Source organism: Daktulosphaira vitifoliae, unplaced genomic scaffold (genome assembly GCF_025091365.1).
Source record: "Daktulosphaira vitifoliae isolate Bord-2020 unplaced genomic scaffold, ASM2509136v1 Scaffold_1, whole genome shotgun sequence".
In the NCBI taxonomy this organism is placed as follows: Eukaryota; Metazoa; Arthropoda; class Insecta; order Hemiptera; family Phylloxeridae; genus Daktulosphaira; species Daktulosphaira vitifoliae.
In genome coordinates, this window is record NW_026099572.1 from 34,551,830 (window position 1) to 34,571,000 (window position 19,171).

The 19,171-nt window shown below is 25.3% G+C and overlaps 2 protein-coding genes across 13 annotated transcripts in view; both read right to left on the bottom strand.

Moving 5' to 3' along the window:
- LOC126897457 (uncharacterized) overlaps positions 1-10,283 on the bottom strand; it is a 101,665-nt gene extending 91,382 nt beyond the window's left edge. For 3 of the 11 annotated variants that reach the window (XM_050671175.1, XM_050671185.1, XM_050671123.1), the window contains exon 1: positions 1,687-2,253. In XM_050671175.1, coding sequence (XP_050527132.1) covers positions 1,687-2,086 — 400 coding nt within the window. In that variant the 5' untranslated portion in view covers positions 2,087-2,253. Of the gene's footprint in view, positions 1-753; positions 949-1,314; positions 2,254-8,797; positions 8,993-9,404 lie in introns of those variants that run through there. The other 8 variants (XM_050671087.1, XM_050671076.1, XM_050671067.1 and 5 more) reach the window with 6 other exon arrangements.
- Positions 10,284-15,930: 5,647 nt separating this feature from the next.
- Positions 15,931-18,987, bottom strand: LOC126894586 (uncharacterized). Of its 2 annotated transcripts, none has more exons than XM_050665708.1 (3): positions 18,067-18,987; positions 16,768-16,959; positions 15,931-16,315 (listed from the first exon to the last, which is right to left on the bottom strand). In XM_050665708.1, exons 1-3 carry the CDS (start codon positions 18,833-18,835, stop codon positions 16,113-16,115), a joined length of 1,164 nt encoding a protein of 387 aa, XP_050521665.1. In that variant the 5' UTR covers positions 18,836-18,987; the 3' UTR covers positions 15,931-16,112. The 2 variants fall into 2 exon arrangements, with proteins under 2 accessions (XP_050521665.1, XP_050521666.1); XM_050665709.1 differs by lacking the exon at positions 18,067-18,987 and adding an exon at positions 17,264-17,939.
- Positions 18,988-19,171: the final 184 nt, after the last annotated feature.

Here is a 19,171-nt window from a genome sequence, read left to right on the forward strand (position 1 = left end):
TCTCTGGCGAAATATTTAATTAAAAACAATACGCAGTTTGCAATGTATAGTAAAATTCGACGGTGTAACAAAAACATATTCGCTACACTCGAAAATAAAATTTATTTGGAATATTCTTACAATTATATTGACGTTTATTCGATTTCGTTTTTATCTTTATTAAGAAGAAATGTAAAAAAGTTGAGTAGTTATTGATATAACTTAGTTTTTTTTTATGATACTCGATATTATTTCTACTACGCTTGATGCTTCTACTGTAACAATATAATTCAAGTTGAATTTTCAAAAAATCCTCATATCTTTTTTTAATTAATTTTTTAATAGATAATTATGTAATTTTTGGTGGATATATTAAATCACTGGCGTAACCAAAGTGGAGATAAAGTGGCTTTCTTCCATCAAAATTGACAAAACATGATTTTAATGCTAGTAAGAGTATATGATAAGCAAAAAAAAAAAAGATATTTAGACCTTTCAAGCTAAAAAACAAAAATATATTTATATTTTTTATTAGTCGTTATTAGATGGTTCATTCAGTAAAGTTTATTACTTTCCTTTAAATGCTATTAATTTGTAATATAATATACTACTAGTACATAGTATCAATAATTTCTACTGAATTATTTAATTACTACAGTTACTTAACATTTAAATAATAATATAAATAATATAAATCAATACGTAAGACAATACGTAAGACAATATAAAGAGAAGCTAGTAATATGTTTCAGTAAATAATTATAATTTATATACCATTTTCAACTATTGATGCAGGTGTTTCTATATGAATAACTTGAGTACCTGTAATCGGTTGATGACATACAGGACACTGTTTATTAAGTACATTACAATATCCACAACTCCACCCATGTCCACATAAAAAAATGTGAATTACACTGACCGTACCACTATACCTCATCGTCGTACATCCAGTGCACAAGGTTTGATCTGCAGCAACAAAAGAAGATAATCAAATACTATTATCGATATGATTTTCTACTAATTTTAAATTTTGGTTTTCAGTCCAAAAGCATTTTAAGTATATTTTTACGCTTTTAAAACTCATTGAAAACTATAGCGAACAACACCGAAAATTAGTTTCTTAAACATGTATAATTAGTAACCGAATATCTTATAGTATAATATAAATTTTTCTTAATATATATTTAATAAATTAGTCATTAATTCTATTATCTTGAAATTGACTAACAAATTTTTACAGGAAAATAATTCATAATTTATTAAAATAAAGTGTTTTTTTCATAAAAAATAATGTTATGTTATAAAACGTTATAAATAAGACTTCCTTCTTACTTTTATATCCAGTTATATCTTTGAGAATACAAAAATTCGACGATAAAGTCAACACACCCTTAATAACATCATTATTAAAACTTTGTATTTTTATTAATTCTTTTTTAGGAATATTATTCATTGATTTTTCAGGAGGTTCTGTTAAAAAGTGTACTTTATCTTTCATTAAATTCTTGCAGATTAGTAGATCACTCATGTACTTTTCGTCTACATTATTGAATTCGTAATTCTTATATTTATGTTCGTGTTCTTTGTAAACATTTAAAATACATTCATATGGTTCAGGAGAAATCCATTCTTTATTAAATATTGGTACAATTTTAGATTTAAGATTTTCACTAAATTGATCTAAGTAAAATGATATATCAGCACCTAATTTATTCATTTCTATTGCAAACTCGCAGAACTGATACATATATGTAAAGCACAAACTTTCAATAGCATTCACAATGATCGCATAGCCCAAAGTATATCTTTCATAGTCAATACAATTATTAATCACATACTTCAATCTTCTATCTATTATTTCTATACCTTCACAAGGAACTACTTCATAATCAACTAGGTGACTGAAATGTACTGGACAATACTTTAGCCCATTGTATGAAAATATATAATTAGGATGATCTTTTAATGTAACATGCATAATATCTGGGTATTGCATTTTAAGATCTTGTATATCCTCACATGTGATATCATTTAGATCAACACAATTTGACTGATTAATTGTGTGAATAAAAAAAAGTATTAATTTCACTTTATTGAGTAACATATTATTAGTTTAAGAGAATTTTCTATAATTCTTAAATTTCAAAATACTTTATCGACTAAAATTAAACACTTTTGAAATAAATTATATACTAACTAAATATTTTTGAATTACAAAAATTACTGTAACATGAGTATTTATAGGTTGACAACTTGCTCTACAGATCTTGAAATGCGTGCAAATAATTAAAAATACAATTTATGAAATTGACGCATAGGTATATGTATTTATTCAATAATTTACATTAAATTTTGTTAAGAAACGTAAATTTAGATTTCAAATAATTTATGTATTAAGAATGTTTTCAAGTAAATATTGCAATTGTTTTAAATAACCTCTTTAAAAAATATATTTTACAATATCGAAAAACAATTTAAGTATTAACTTTTTTATTTATAACTTAACAATGGCAAGCATATTAATTTATTTGTTAATACGTAAAATTGTACAAATGTTAAATAATTTTATTTTTTTATTTTATTTATAATAATTGTGCCTTTTAAAAATTATTCTAGTACAAAAAAATTGTTGTTAATATTATTTAACAATATTCTAAATATGTATTTTATAATTATACAGGCTGAGAAAAATTATTAGGATAAATAGTTTCACATTTCTAATTATCATAATTAATTTAAAATTAGAATATATTTTCTAATATAGATTTCCAAAAAAATGATAGTATCGATGCTAAGCTGACAGCGATTCAAATCACTGTCATTTCATTTTGATCCTGTTTTGTGTTATAAAATCATGTCTTTCTTTTTTAAACCATATAGATGGTTTTATTTTAAATAAATAAATAGATAAACACAACTTTACTCCTGAAATAGACACGTATCAAAGATATAACTATGCCAAATAACTCTGTACAAACATTATCGAATTATTAAATTTACTATTTAATTTATAAAATAAACTTAAAAAAATAATGAACGAAAAGTACTAGTATTATTATGATAAAAGCGTGGGTGCTTTGTGCTATATTATTCGTATATTAAGCGCCCGACGCTTTTATCACAATAATACTGAAAGGTTACAAATATAAAAAAAATCGAATTAATTGGCCGCAACGAAAAATTTGTAACTTTCATGGCGCATTGAAAAAATTAACAAGAAAAGGGTCGCTAACCCACTAGGCGAGACAATGTATTGTCGGACCACAGTAGGATTTTAAAGAGAAATTAAATTTTGTATATTAAAACAATTAAAAAAAAATATAAAATTAATAAATATTAAAGTTCATGTCCGTTGAGTCGTTGATAGTAGATGTACACCAAAACCTCGTGACAATTGTCACATAACCATATGGATCAGGGATGACCTTATACAAGGCCGTTGTCCGTACCTTATAAACTAGGGGTGTTGATTTTTGAAAGGAAAAAAAAATACACGAGTCCATTGATGATGGAACACTCAAAAAAAAGAAAAATATGATGGTAAAGTTAAATTAAGGGGAATTTATTAAGTAAAAAAAAAACAAAAAAAAATTAATTTAACACGAGGCAAAAAACCGAACGGCCAAAAATCCTCGTCTACAAATTAAAGGGGAACAGAGAGAAAAAAAAATACTGATTACACCTACACTTTTATATTAGAGAATACGATGAACGTCTTTGGGTACTCACCGGCTATTAATCGCGGCATTGCCACTAAGCACGGCGGGTATACGCCCCAAGTAAGCGACTGGTTTTAGGCAGTTAGACTTAGCTTGCAAGACGTTGGGACACCTCGGAATTAAATGCACTACGTCACCAAATTGTACCAATAATATATACATATCACCCATAAAATATAATATAAAACCTATAAAAAAAACACAAAAATATATAGATATAACACGACTGGTGATCTTGTCATACGCCTGCCATGTTGCGGGACCTAAATAAAAAATAAGGGCACCTAAAAAAAATTTTAATATAAAAATCTCGCCACACGTGCTTATGGCACGGCGCACTAATAAAAAAAAAAACTCTGGCTCAAAACATTAAATACTAACTATAGATTACCAGCCCCGAATTGCTAAGAATATGAGGCAGGCTCAACCGACGCCAATAAAAAAAAAACACATTATATAACCAATAGCGACAAAAAATATATATAATGTTAAAATGTTGCAGCGCACACAATAACAAAAAAACTTACGCCAAGGACGGGAAATAGTGGGACCAGTTCCGACTATGGCTATTCCCCGACAAAACTTCCGTTGTTTGACCCGGCGGTCTGTTGTCGACAACACGGCTAGCCTTTAGAGGGGGGTCAACAAATTTTAATACTCAGTGCCGGAAATTACTAAGAAAAAGTTGAATTATCACATATCATAAGGCGACAATGTTGGTGGTGTGCAGTGCAAATGACGTTCAAGATAGGAAAGGAGCGGGGTGAATGTACACACAAATGCCGTCCATGAACCGGTCCGAAGTAGTACACAGCTGACTATCTCGCACGAGCACAAAAAAATCACAAATAATATCTATATATACAAATAGACAAAATAAATAAACATATACTTTTTGTCACGTTACAATACTAGTATTTTTTGTTCATAATTATTTTAAGCTTATTTTATATATTATTTTTATCTTTTTACTTCGATGTGCTTTAAAAGCGTGTTTTTTTAGTTGTTTTTAACTATATTTATTTTATTTATTCAGTTAAGAAAAAAGAACTATTATATTTTCATATAATTTATGTACGTGTTTTGACTTTAAAAGTTAATGTCATCTAGAGGAAAAAAATAAAACTGTAAAGTACTTAATAATTCAAATAAAAAAAACTCTGGGGTATGGAGCACAGCTCCCATGTTGATATTTAAAATCAAGGTTTTTCGTCTCTGCCATGGCAAAATCATTGGTCAGACCATCGATAAGAGTAAGATAGCGACCGAGAAATGACCAGTAAAAAAATACAATTACCCGCGTCTTACTTACACTTCTCAATATAAAATGTTAAATTAGTTAAGCTGTAAACTTATGAGCAGACAATATAATATAATGTTAATTTAATATTCAGTAACAAGCACATAAAACCAATGAATGTCCTAGTAACTTAATCAAGTTTTCAGAAAGATTATTTTTAAGTATAATTAATTAAAAATTTAATTTTATACAAACAAGGAACTTGTTGTATATTTATGGAATAAAAATATTTATATACGAACCAAAATAATATTATTTAAATATAGAACTTTATTTATTTATAGAATTTATAATAATTTAATTCATTTATAATTAAAATATTTAATTTATCTTTAATTTAATTTATAATAAAGAATTTTATAGTGGACAATTTATTGATAAACTATACAAAAATAGGTTAACAGTACTTTTTATAACTTTATTATTTTCTGTATAAAAATATAGGCTATTTTTTAATTTTATTGGAACTAGAGGTTAACATGTCATTTTTATTTTTAAATACATTTTCTTCGTGCACTTCTTATTTTCACCAAAAAATAAATGATATGGAACGTCGTTACTAATAGTTTTGTGATAAGGCAATAAATGGTGACTATTGTTGGTTTCTAATAAGAGAAAAAATGAAACCCATAAAAGAAATATTAAGACCAAAGCGTCCCATTTTCAGTTAAATAAAATTGATTCTTTAGTAATCATAAAATGAATTATAAAAATGTAATGTCATAAATTATAATTGTATTTTTATTTTTTGAAAAGCAATAAGCAAACTGTAAAACTCATTAACTTTAAAAATATTCCAATAAAACTATATGAAACAAATTAAGTATTTACAAAATCAAAATTTTGTTCAAATGTAATATTGTGGGTTATTTTGCAATATTTTTTTCTACATTTTACAAATTTTAAGCACTAAATTACAATAAATCTGCTATTGGGAAAAATTGTTTTATTCTTAACCTTAATTTTAGTTCTGCTTTCAAGTTTAAAATCGATTTTAATCTAGCTGAATTAATAGCTATCAAATATTGGAAAAAATCCCTTAATATTAGAAATTTGGATAAATACATACTGTAAAAATGACAAATTCAACAAATTTTTTTTTTAAAATAAAGATTTTCACAAATAATATGAGTATAACATTTTTTTTTTACTAAATTACACAGTAAAATCATATTTTTAGAATGAACCATTGTTTAATCAGCATTGACTAATATATATTTTGCTATATCACGGTATTATGCTGATTTCAAATATGCATTTAGATTTTTTCCATCGCCCCTTTTTTTGAGATTACTAATTATTTATTAATAATAAAGATAGTGATTTTAATCAATTCCATTTTTTTACTTCGCGCTTGTTATCTACATTGTTAATACAGTTCTATCCACGATTCACTCTGGAGAAATATTCAATTAAAAACGATACGCAGTTTGCAATGTNCACTGTGCTACCAATTTTTTTACTTCGCGCTTGTTATCTACATTGTTAATACAGTTCTATCCACGATTCACTCTGGAGAAATATTCTATTAAAAACGATACGCAGTTTGCAATGTATAGTAAAATTTGACGGTGTAACAAAAACATTTTCGCTACACTCATATATTAAATTTATTTGGATTATTCTTACACTCATATTGACGTTTATTCGTTTTATTTTTATTAAGAATAACCGTATAAAAATTAAAAATAATAATTATTTAAGTATCATAGAAAATGTATATTTTAATTAAAAATAAAACATTACTATTAACAAAATAAATTTATCCTTTACATTTCAAATGACAAGACATTTAATGCTAACAATGAAAAGCTAATTTTGCAATATCTCAAAAAATAATTTACTTTTTGTATTTTGGACTTGATTTTCAGACTCAGCAAAAGATTTTACATAAAAATGACGACTATTATATGTCATGAGTTAGAAAATATTTTTTATCTTTAAACTAGTGGTTTATATTATAATATAAACCAAATATACAATATATCAACCGACAACAATTTGTAATTCTGTGGGTTATACTCAAAAGCTTATATGTCATTAAAATGGTTGTTGAGATTTGTTTATAAAATGAGTCGAGCTGAATGTTTCCATCAGATTAAATCAAGAAAACAATTAAAATTCGTCTTCTGTCCTAGGCAAGATTTGTTTAATTGGTCAAGTTGGCATACCTTAGTCTGATATAAGATAGACTCAAAATTGCGTTATACATGTTTTTCTTATTTAAAAGAGAGTAATCTTTTGCCCTCTTAAGAAATTTTGGATGTGATTATTAATTGTTCTATTGAATAATTTGAAATATATTGGAATGGAAAAATANGAGTAATCTTTTGCCCTCTTAAGAAATTTTGGATGTGATTATTAATTGTTCTATTGAATAATTTGAAATATATTGGAATGGAAAAATTTGTAAAAGGGTAAATCGAACACATGATTCCCCTCAAAGTGCGTTAACAAAATTTATATTTTTATAAATAGCCACACTAAAAATCTATTTTTTTAGCTCTTTTCTTATAAAAAGTGTTAATAGCTAGATGATTATTTTAAGAAAACTATAGCTTATACACAATTTTAATAAATAAAATATTATTATTTTTATTTGTGATAAATATTAAAAAATAAGAAGACAATTAGACAATAGTTATTAATAAATAAATTATTTAACGAAATAGTAATTGGATTAAAAGCTATTAGATTTATCATATCTTCATGTCTCATTATAAATTTTTGCTCAATTTAAAACCAAGAACCGTAAAACTACAATTTTATATCTTTCTATATGTATTAATTTAAATTATTTAAAAAAAAATTTTCAAGGGTAATATTTGAAAATATAATAAAATAAATCATCATTTCTCAAGTGTCAAATTAAGACAACTGTTTATTTAATTGATGAACAGTTTATTTGGTGACAAATATGAAATCATTATATGGTATAAATAGAATAAATATTGTTTTTTCTTGTCAAATTTTAAATTGTCAAAAAATATAATAAAATGAGTGAAAATTTAATTCTCTGCCAAAAAAAATTATATTTTAGATATATGAAATTAGTTTCCATGTGTTGCTGAGTAGATATTGATTTAACTCAGATTTTTAATGATAATCGACATTATTACTACTAAGCTTGTCATTCCTACTGTAACATTGCTCAAGCTGAATTTTCAAAAAATCTGTCTTTTGTTAACCAAATTTAGCTAATACAATAAACTTAGAAATGAACAAAATATATTATCCGAATTCTCAATTTCAAGGAGTTATCAGGCATTAAAACGTAAAATGATTCAGTTTTCGTTAAAAATGGCCAAGTAGTTTGAAGTATTTTACATTACAACGGAATTAATAAAAAAAGACGTGCCATCGACCTGTCTACTATGAGTAATGGGCTTCTAATATAGATAATTATGTAATTTTTGGTGGATATATTAAAACACTGGCGTGGCCAAAGTGGTGATAAAGTGGCTTTCCCCCACCACAGTTGACAACAAACTATTTTAATGCTAGTAAGAGTATATGATAAGCAAAAATAAAGTATTTAGACCCATGAAGCTAATAAACTAAAATATTTATATTTTCTATTAGTCGTTAATAGATATTTCATTCAGGAAAGTTTATTACTTTTCTTTAATTACCATTAATTTGTAATATCACTTACTACTTATACATAGTTTAAATAATTTATACTGAAATATTTAAATACTACAATCACTTATTGTTTAAATAATATAAATCAGTACGTAAGAAGTATAAAGAGGAGCTAGTAATATGTATCAGTAAATAATTATAATTTATATACCGTTATTAACTATTGACGCAGGTGTGTCTATATGAATACCTTGAGTACCTGTAATCTGTTGATGACATACAGGACACTGTTCATTAAGTACAATACAATTTTCACAACTCCACCCATGGCCACATGGTAAAAAAATGTGAATTTTACCGATTTTACCACTATGGTGATCCGTATCCCCCAAACAAGAGGTTTCATCTGTAGCATAAAAAAAAAAATTGTTATATTCTTTTATCGATATTAATATCTACTATTTTTAAATTTTAGTTTTTCGTTCAAAATCATTTTAAGTATATTTTTATGCTTTTAAAACTCATAAAAAACATCAGCGAATAATATTGAAGATAAGTTTCTTAAACATGTATAGTAACTATACATTTTATATTCACATTACACTATAAGTACATTCCGCTAATAACTGTTATTAACCGAATATGCTTATAGTATAATATAAATTTTTCTAAATCTATATTTAATAAATTAGTCATTAATTCTATTATCTTGAAATTGACTGACAAAATTTGATAGGAAAATATTTCATAAATTATTAAAATAATATTTTTTTTTCATAAGAATAATGTTATGTTATAAAAAAAAACTTCCTTCTTACACTTATATCCAGTTATATCTTTGAAAGGACCTGACCCTATAGTCAACAACTCCTGAATAATTGTATTATTATTCATTTGTATTGATATTAAATTTTGTTCAGACATATTATTCATTGATTTTTCAGGAGGTTTTGATAAAAAGTGTACTTTATCTTTCATTAAATTCTTGCAGATTAGTAAATCACTCATGTACTTTTCGTCTACTTTATTGAATTCGTAATTCTCATACTTATGTTTGTGTTCTTTGTAAACATTTAAAATACATTCATATGGTTCAGGAGAAATCCATTCTTTATTAAATATTGGCATAATTTTAGATTTAAGATTTTTACTAAATATTTTTAAGAAATTTGATATATTTGCACCTTTTTTATTCATTTCTATAGCGAATTCGCAGAACTGATACATATATGTAAAGCCCAGACTTTCAATAGCATTCACAATGATCGCATAGCCCAAATCATATCTTTTATATCTAATACAATCATCAACCACATACTCCAATATGCTGTCTTTTATTTCTATACCTTCATAAGGAACTCTTTCACAATCTACTAAGTGACTGAAATGTACTGGACAATACTTTAGCTCATTGTATGAAAATATATAATATGGATGATCTTTTAGCATGACACGCATAATATTTGGGTATTCATTTTGAAGAGTTTTTATGTCCGTAAGTGTGATATTATTTAGATTAACACAAATCGATTGTTTAAATGTGTGAATAAAAAAAAGTATTAATTTCACATTATTAAGTATCATAATATTATTTTAATAGAGATTGTAACAATTCTTAAATTTCACAATAGTTCATCAACTAAATTTAAATAGTTTTGAAATAAATTATATACTAATAATTAAACTTTTATTATGTAGTTGAATAATGTATGAACAATTATAATTTATAATAAAATTTATTAATTATTTATATATGCAAAAATATGGATTTTATTATTTAAAATAATTTATGGGAAAAAACAAGTGTTCATTTAAAATAAATAACTCTATTTCTTATAAATCTATTTTGAACAGTAAATTTTGATTTAATTAATTATATTGGTACTCATTTAATTTAAATTTGTTTTAATATTTTGCAAGATAGTTAAACTTGCAAAATTTTCGTCAGAACGTCTTTATTAAAGAAAATCTTTAATACTTAAAAAAGACATATATTTGATTTGACTTTCAAAGGTCATAATCTAACACGTCAATGTTAGCCATTCATTCTGAAAATATTATGGATTTTGTCTTAAATAACAAATTAGTCATAGAAATCATAATTTCGGATAGGTTTTTTAGTCTATAAGTACATTGCATTAGTTTTTATTTGATATCGGTTAAAATAGCTCGATTTCTTATAATATTATCAAACATTTTTTGATATTGTCAATCGTCACAATACCTTGGATAATGATTAGATTTTCAAAAAAATTATGCTTTGATCAAGGCAAATACATAAAGAATACTTCAATAAAAATTTTGCACTGATATATACGGTTTTCAAAAAATTATATCAATATAAAGTGAAAACTAAAATAATTGCTGTGATATATTGACCTCTCATTACGATTCTTATGTGTTAAGAAATTATATTAATATAATAAATTATTATTTATCAAGTAAAAATTATATTTTCAAAATCTATAATATTATCTTTTTATATATCGTTTAGTTAAATCGGTCCAATTGGATCGGAAGTATTGGCGTACTAGACAAAAAAATCGGCAAAGTAAATAGCTGCTGAGTTACGCGCCGAAGCTAAAAATTTTAATTAACTCTTGTATTTCACCTACTCTGTTTCATTTGTAAGTTAATGCATTTATTAATATTTTTGTAATTTTCTGATAACACTTATTCCAATCCAATTTATTATAAGATATTACAAAAATTACAAACAAATTTTCTGAAAAAAGAAAACAATTAACCTCTTAATAAAAATACATTTTCGATTGTTAATTCGACTAAATACACATGAATTTTGTTGATTATTGCCTTGAAAATACATTTATTCTATTAAATTAAATTTATTATGACCTCTTACACTTCCCTACTATACTATTGCTTAGAAGTCCATAGTTTATAACTATATCTCATTTTATAAATATGATTCAAGACTTTATATATTCAGAAGAATCTAACCGATGTTTTATAAAAAATGGTAGCGTACCTGTAAAACGTGAGAATGGATAAAAAAGTATTCTCGAAAAAATAACCGACTTAAAGGAATCACTAAAACAAGAAATTTTAAAAGACCCAAAATTGGAAAACATCATTCGAAGTATTTATTCATATTTTAAATTATTATTCTATAAAGATATATAATGACTTAGTTTAAAAAATAAGGAAGTGTATACCCGGCTTATTAATTATTTTAAACTATACATAATTTACAACAAAATTTTATTTAATAGATCAGATTTAAGAGTTCATGTACGAATTTATCCAGGAAATTGTTCAGAGTTGTTTAAGGGAATCTAACGATTACTTGATGAAAAATAGTATTGGTCTAGATAAACATAAGGAAGAGGAAATTACCATAAACAAAAAACTAACCGAATTAAAGGATTTACTCTTTTAAATTAATTGTAAGACTATATTTTTTAATCTTATAGAAAAATACAATAAGAAAATGCTTGTACATATTTATAAATTTAAGTACTTTATTAAATTTATTATAATAAGTCATCTTGTATATTTTCTAAAAATGAAAATTTTATAGATTTTATTACTTTAGTGTCGTCACTTTTCTAAACTCTACCAAAGCTTCTAAAAACGGATAATATTGTTAAAAACAAAGGTAAAATTGATAGATCAGTAGTTCTACTAATGAATCTCATAGATAAAATCAAACTAAAATATTTAACAATTAATAATTGAATATGATGCAAATTCTGTATTATAGCTTAATGTATATAATATAATTACCTAAAAGTCGAATTTTCCCAATATAGTGATTATAGTTAAATTTTTTAAATGTTAATTTTCGTACTTATGAATCGGATCATGTATTAATGAATCATATTTCTAATATTTCCTATAACATTTTGAATTGTTATTCAAGTTAGATGATATAAGTCCACCTATATATATATATATATAAGTCCACCTATATATATATATATATATTTTCCCTTCTAAAGATTAAGCCTTGTCGTATAACCAACTGGATTGGTATATAAACTCGGGAAATGTTAAGTGCAGTGGTTTTCCTTTGCCTTCTGCACTGGGAACGTGGTGCTTTATCGCCACCGTAGAAGCGCATGCATGGTCACCCATCCGTTCACCTACGGCGATAGGCGTGGCTTAACACTAGAGTTTTGTCAACAACTAGTGTGACCACAACGCCACACCACCTATATTAATTATACTTAAATAAAAATATTAAAACATTATTATATGTGTTTGATTTTTTTAATTTTATATAGCCGGTAAAGTCAGTGGATAAAGTATTAGAAAAATCAATTATAGATGAAAAAAATCTTCCACTTTTATATATATCTTAGTCTGACACTTTTATATATATCTTAAATTAATGCTAATGTAATATACTTTAATTTAAAAAAAAAAAATTTGACCTCTGGACTTGTCTTCATGGTGAAAATTGCTATCGAATGCTATTTTCGTGTGAAAATTCTCGATTTTATTTTTTATATTATATTTAACTTTATAATGCTATAACATATTGAAAATTGTATGGATCCACACAATTTTTTTTATGAGAAATAATATTTTTTAATAAACCCTTTTTCATTCGACATACTTTATCTTAATCGAGATATTAATAAGGAACCAGCAGATCAAGAAGCTTTTGGAATAAAACACCAATTTTTTTAAAATTAAACACTATCTTAAGATTTGCATCGAAGCGTTTATTTTTGATAGTGATTTTAATCACTATCAGATATCATTATACTTGATCCAACTATACCACGGCACCACTGTGCCCCGACCCCCCTGTGCTGGGTTTTTTTTTCTTGTCTTAATAGTTGTTTTTTCTTTTTGGTCCCTTAATTTTTCGAATGGTTTTTTCCTTCGTGTTTTATTTACTATGAAATTAATTACTGAAATTTAATAATGTTTCCTTAATTATCATAATAAACAAAAATTATATATTGACTAATTATCTTCAATATTCTCGTATAATTTTTTACTTTAGATGATTTTTACTAGTTTTACAGTAAATTTTATTTTATTTAAAAGCTATAGATGTACAATAGTTTGTATCAGCTACATTTACATTTTGACATATATAATTTGTTTGATTTTTTAATTTTATATAGCCGGTAAATTCACAGGTTGAAGTATTAAAAAAACCAAATATCGATGACAAAAATCATAAAGAAATGAACGCATTGAATAGTACTTGTATGTATATATAAAAAGTCACTATTTAAAAGTCATAGCTTTTCTACTACCCCAAATTCTACCAATAGTACCAAAAGCGCATAACAATACTGAAAACAAAATAATGGTTAATAGACCAGTTCTACGAATGAATTTAATGAATGAGATTAAATGCGGCGTGAAATTGAAGGTAAACTTTTTTTTACAATTAATCATAGATTATCGTTCAAATTCTAAATTATAGCTTAATGAAAGCAAAACAATTGTCTAAAATTGATATATCATTTAAATGATTGTTGTTCAATTTTTTTATCATACTTATGAAGTGGATCATATAATAATAGATCACATTTGAACACTTGAAGACTACCATATATAGAGGGTGATGGAGAGTTATTTTTTATCATTTTTAGTCAATTTTGTTGTAATATATCAAAACACATGTAATTTATTTTATAAATTGTGTTCTTTATTAAAAACTCTATTCTTCAAACTAGCATCAACATTAAAATTTGTATATTTTATTTATAGGAAAACTATAAAAAAATGAAAAGTCATATGGTCATTATATAAAAAAAGTTTTTTTTTTATGTAAAATTATTTTAGTGGTTATATTTTGGGCATGACTTACCAGCGACGCAAGCGGTTTTCCATTAAAATTGACTAGTCATGAATTCGCCCCGCTCTATTATAATCTGTGACACGGCCCTCGTCGCTTTGTTATACACGATGCCCCGCAATTCGTGTCACCTTCATCAGCCGTCACCCTATTTTATGAGTATTTGACTGACCAACACCGCGTGTCATACGCTAAGGTGCAAAGTCCAGCAAGTGCCGCAAATGATACCTTGAGTCTGCTTCCCGTTATCAAAGTGACAACGTCGACGAATCCGCCCACCGCACCGTCACCATCAACAGTGCTAACCTTTTGTCGCCCTAAGATCACGCCAGACATCGAGTCGTCGACGCCAGCGAAAGTGCCGCTCTATTATGCGAAGATTATTATTATTGTGTTCATCTTTTCGGTTTGTTTTATTTTTTTTTTTTGCTAAAATAGCCTGTTGTTACTGATTAATAGGGTCTCTACCTAAAAAACTAGTGTCGATCACATTTTTGCGACGTAAGTCGTGTTATCTGAAATGACGACTTTGTTTAGGTATCTAAAATTATTATCCAAATAATGAAATTATTACGGGATTTTGATTTCTTTATTTTCATTAAAACATCTGAATAATGTAACAAAGACACGTAAATAATAATTAAAATACAAATAAAGAACATTGTTCAATGTTGTTAAAGAATGAAGAATAAACGATGAATTTAATATCATGAATTATCAGAGGCGGTCCTTGGTAAGGGGAGAGTGAGTCAACCCCTAACTAAAATTGCCAACTCGATAAAAATCAATTGCAATGTAATGCAGCTTTGCATATTTTTAGAAGTAGGATTCAAGAGAAAAAAAGAATTTGTTGTTATTTAATTAAATAAGATAACTTTTAAAATGATTTAAAATTTATTAAATTTTATGACCCGTAGGATCTCAATGTTAATCATAAAAGCACAATATTTATAATTAGTATAATTAGAACTTTCAGACAAAACTAATCAAGAAAAAAACTGTTGTTAACTGTCTGTTTTTTTTAATTGAAAGAGGCACTTTTTTGAAGCACAAAAGGCACCAAGTTTATGAAATACATCCTCTAGAAAAATGTACAGAACCGTCTCTGTGGATAATTCACTACATTAAAAATAATAATTAATTAATATATATATGGTAATTTATAATTCATACATTTATTTTGAATTAATAATATCATTTATCTTTTTTTATTATGTCTAATAATTTAATTAATGACACTGTAATTGTAAATTTAGATAAAATAATAACAAATAATCTAACTAATATAAAATTTTCACAGCTGTTTAAAGTTTAAGAACATTCAGAAAAAAGTATATTTATTTTTAAAATATGACAACATTAATATGTCGTATAATGATAACTGCTACCAAGTCATAGAAATACGATATACTATACATCCTATGAATACAATATAATGCAACTTGTATGAATCGGTGGCAATTATCGATTTAACACCCAATTAAGTGCTGTCTTTAAAAAAAGTTCGTTTATTTTATGAATGACCCTAAACTTTCAATTGCTGTAACTTGTTNTCGTTTATTTTATGAATGACCCTAAACTTTCAATTGCTGTAACTTGTTGAAAATCGAATATTATTTTGAAAAAATTGAATTGAAAAGTGATTTTTTTTCAATTTACCCAAATAGTATCTGATCAATACATTTGATATCCATATGCAAATTTCTCATACATTTCAAATATTTTTTACTAGCATGATTATTTATAATATATTCAAATCTTCAACTTTTTTGTCGCATACTATGCAACTATATCGCATTGAGCAATCATTACAGTACCAACCATGACCGCAAGGAACAATTATGTATTTAGTGTTTGGTACAACTTCTTTTATCAGGCGAAAGCAGTCTAAACAACGCGAGTTCTCTGAATCAATTATACTACTTCGTATGTTTGCCTGATCATCTAATAATAAACATCAAAATTAAATCATTCTATGTAAGGCAGTATAATTATTATTTTTTCATTAATAGAAAATACAAATTTATTATTTTGTAAAATCTATGTAATTTTTGGATCTAAAATTGTACTTATATAGAGTGTGACTAACATAGTAAATTTATAATAGTTAAATTTCTATATTATAAATTATAACGTAAAGTTTATTTTAATTACTGTATTATTAACATTTTTTTGAAAGTCTAAAACTGTAGAGAATGAAGACAGCTATTTTTTAAAATATAGAATGTGAAATAATATTAATAATTTAATATAATGTAATAATAGCATGAAAATAATACGATAAAAGTAAACTTAGTTGCCACTTCCTGTGTCAACATACTTAGTTAATTAATTTTGGGTTTTCAAATACATTATTTGTAAAATATAAGTAATATTTCTCAAATTATTTTATTTACTTTTTGAATATGACAATGAAGGTGTCATTATATTTATAACCTGGAAATTTGAGTAGTTCTGCTGACAAAAGGGACATTTATCAATTGTTTTCAAGCAATATAAACAACACCATCCATGTCCACACGGCAAAAAACTATACTTATTAATGACCATGTTTCCAGGATTCTTGCACACATAACATGGATTTTTAGCTATAATTACAATAAAATTTTGTAAAAAAAATAATAGTTTAAATGATATTCAACCAATTATAGTCACTAATAAAGGTTTTCCATTACATTAATACATTAATTTTCAAAACAACAATGAGTAATTAACCAAAATTTGTAATTTTTTTTATACAATTTAATAAAATAACACTACATTATCTTTTACAATTAGATTTATAGTATTTGTTTTAAAAAAGGTAGTATTAATTAATAGTTGGATTAATATTTATAAATGTTGTCTATAAAAATCTAATTCAATATATAAAAAGTCTCGAATTCTTTTTACCTTTAATCCCATCAATACTTTTTAAAAAGAAATTATTATTATCAATATTGATAATATTCTGAACATAATTCTGCCACAAGATAAACAGTTTTTTTTTAGATAAATTTTCTAATGGTTCTAATTGAGATTCAGCATCAACAAAATTTATTTTGAACTTCATGGATTCCATGCAGTTTAATAAATCGCTTCTGTAGTCTTCATCTAGGTTGTTAAATTCAAAATTTGTGTACTTGCTCATATGTTTCTTGTAAACAATTATAAGACATTCATAAGAGTCTAAAGAAATACAATCTCTGTTAAACTTCATTATTAAACGAACTAGTATTTCATTGAATTCACTATAATACTTTGTTAGTATTGCTTGTCTGTTGTTCATTTCTCTTGCAAAATCGCAGAACCGATAAATGTATGTAATTCCAATACTTTCGATGGTATTCAAAATAATTGCATAACCTAGGGAGTATTTTCTATTCGACAAACAAGTATTAACTATGTCAAACAATCTTCGATTTTCTATTTTTGTGTCCTTATAGTATATATTTCTATAATTCCCTGTATGACTCCATGGTAATGGACAAATCATTCTATTCTTATCTAACATTTCATTTGCATAAAACGGATGATTCTTTAGATATAATTCCATTATATTTTTATAGTCATTTTTTAGAGCAACCAAATCATTNAATTAGATTTATAGTATTTGTTTTAAAAAAGGTAGTATTAATTAATAGTTGGATTAATATTTATAAATGTTGTCTATAAAAATCTAATTCAATATAGTAAAAGTCTCGAATTTTTTTTACCTTTAATCCCATCAATACTTTTTAAAAAGAAATTATTATTATCAATATTGATAATATTCTGAACATAATTCTGCCACAAGATAAACAGTTTTTTTTTAGATAAATTTTCTAATGGTTCTAATTGAGATTCAGCATCAACAAAATTTATTTTGAACTTCATGGATTCCATGCAGTTTAATAAATCGCTTCTGTAGTCTTCATCTAGGTTGTTAAATTCAAAATTTGTGTACTTGCTCATATGTTTCTTGTAAACAATTATAAGACATTCATAAGAGTCTAAAGAAATACAATCTCTGTTAAACTTCATTATTAAACGAACTAGTATTTCATTGAATTCACTATAATACTTTGTTAGTATTGCTTGTCTGTTGTTCATTTCTCTTGCAAAATCGCAGAACCGATAAATGTATGTAATTCCAATACTTTCGATGGTATTCAAAATAATTGCATAACCTAGGGAGTATTTTCTATTCGACAAACAAGTATTAACTATGTCAAACAATCTTCGATTTTCTATTTTTGTGTCCTTATAGTATATATTTCTATAATTCCCTGTATGACTCCATGGTAATGGACAAATCATTCTATTCTTATCTAACATTTCATTTGCATAAAACGGATGATTCTTTAGATATAATTCCATTATATTTTTATAGTCATTTTTTAGAGCAACCAAATCATTCTTCGTGATATTATTTAAATCAACAATATAATTTGATTTGATATTATGAATAAAAAAAAGAATTAAGTTTATTTTAATGAGTGACATGTTATTAATCGAAGAAAGTTTTCAATAATTCTTAAATTCAATAGCTCTCCTACTAAAGTGAAATAGTTTGTAAATTAATCAGTTACTAACTAAATATAGTGAAATATATAGTATCACTGAACTGAGTGATATTATATTTTTCTGAAAATAAGTGTAGTAAAAATACCTAATCTAAAACAGACTTTTATTATACAATTGATTCATTTTTAAACAAACGTAATTTTAACTGCGATTTTTTACAATTTTACATTTATAAGTAATTATTTTAGGAAAATATAGGAACTTTTTGAACAAAACCTATATTTAAATATAACTTAATTTTTAAATTTTGAATTT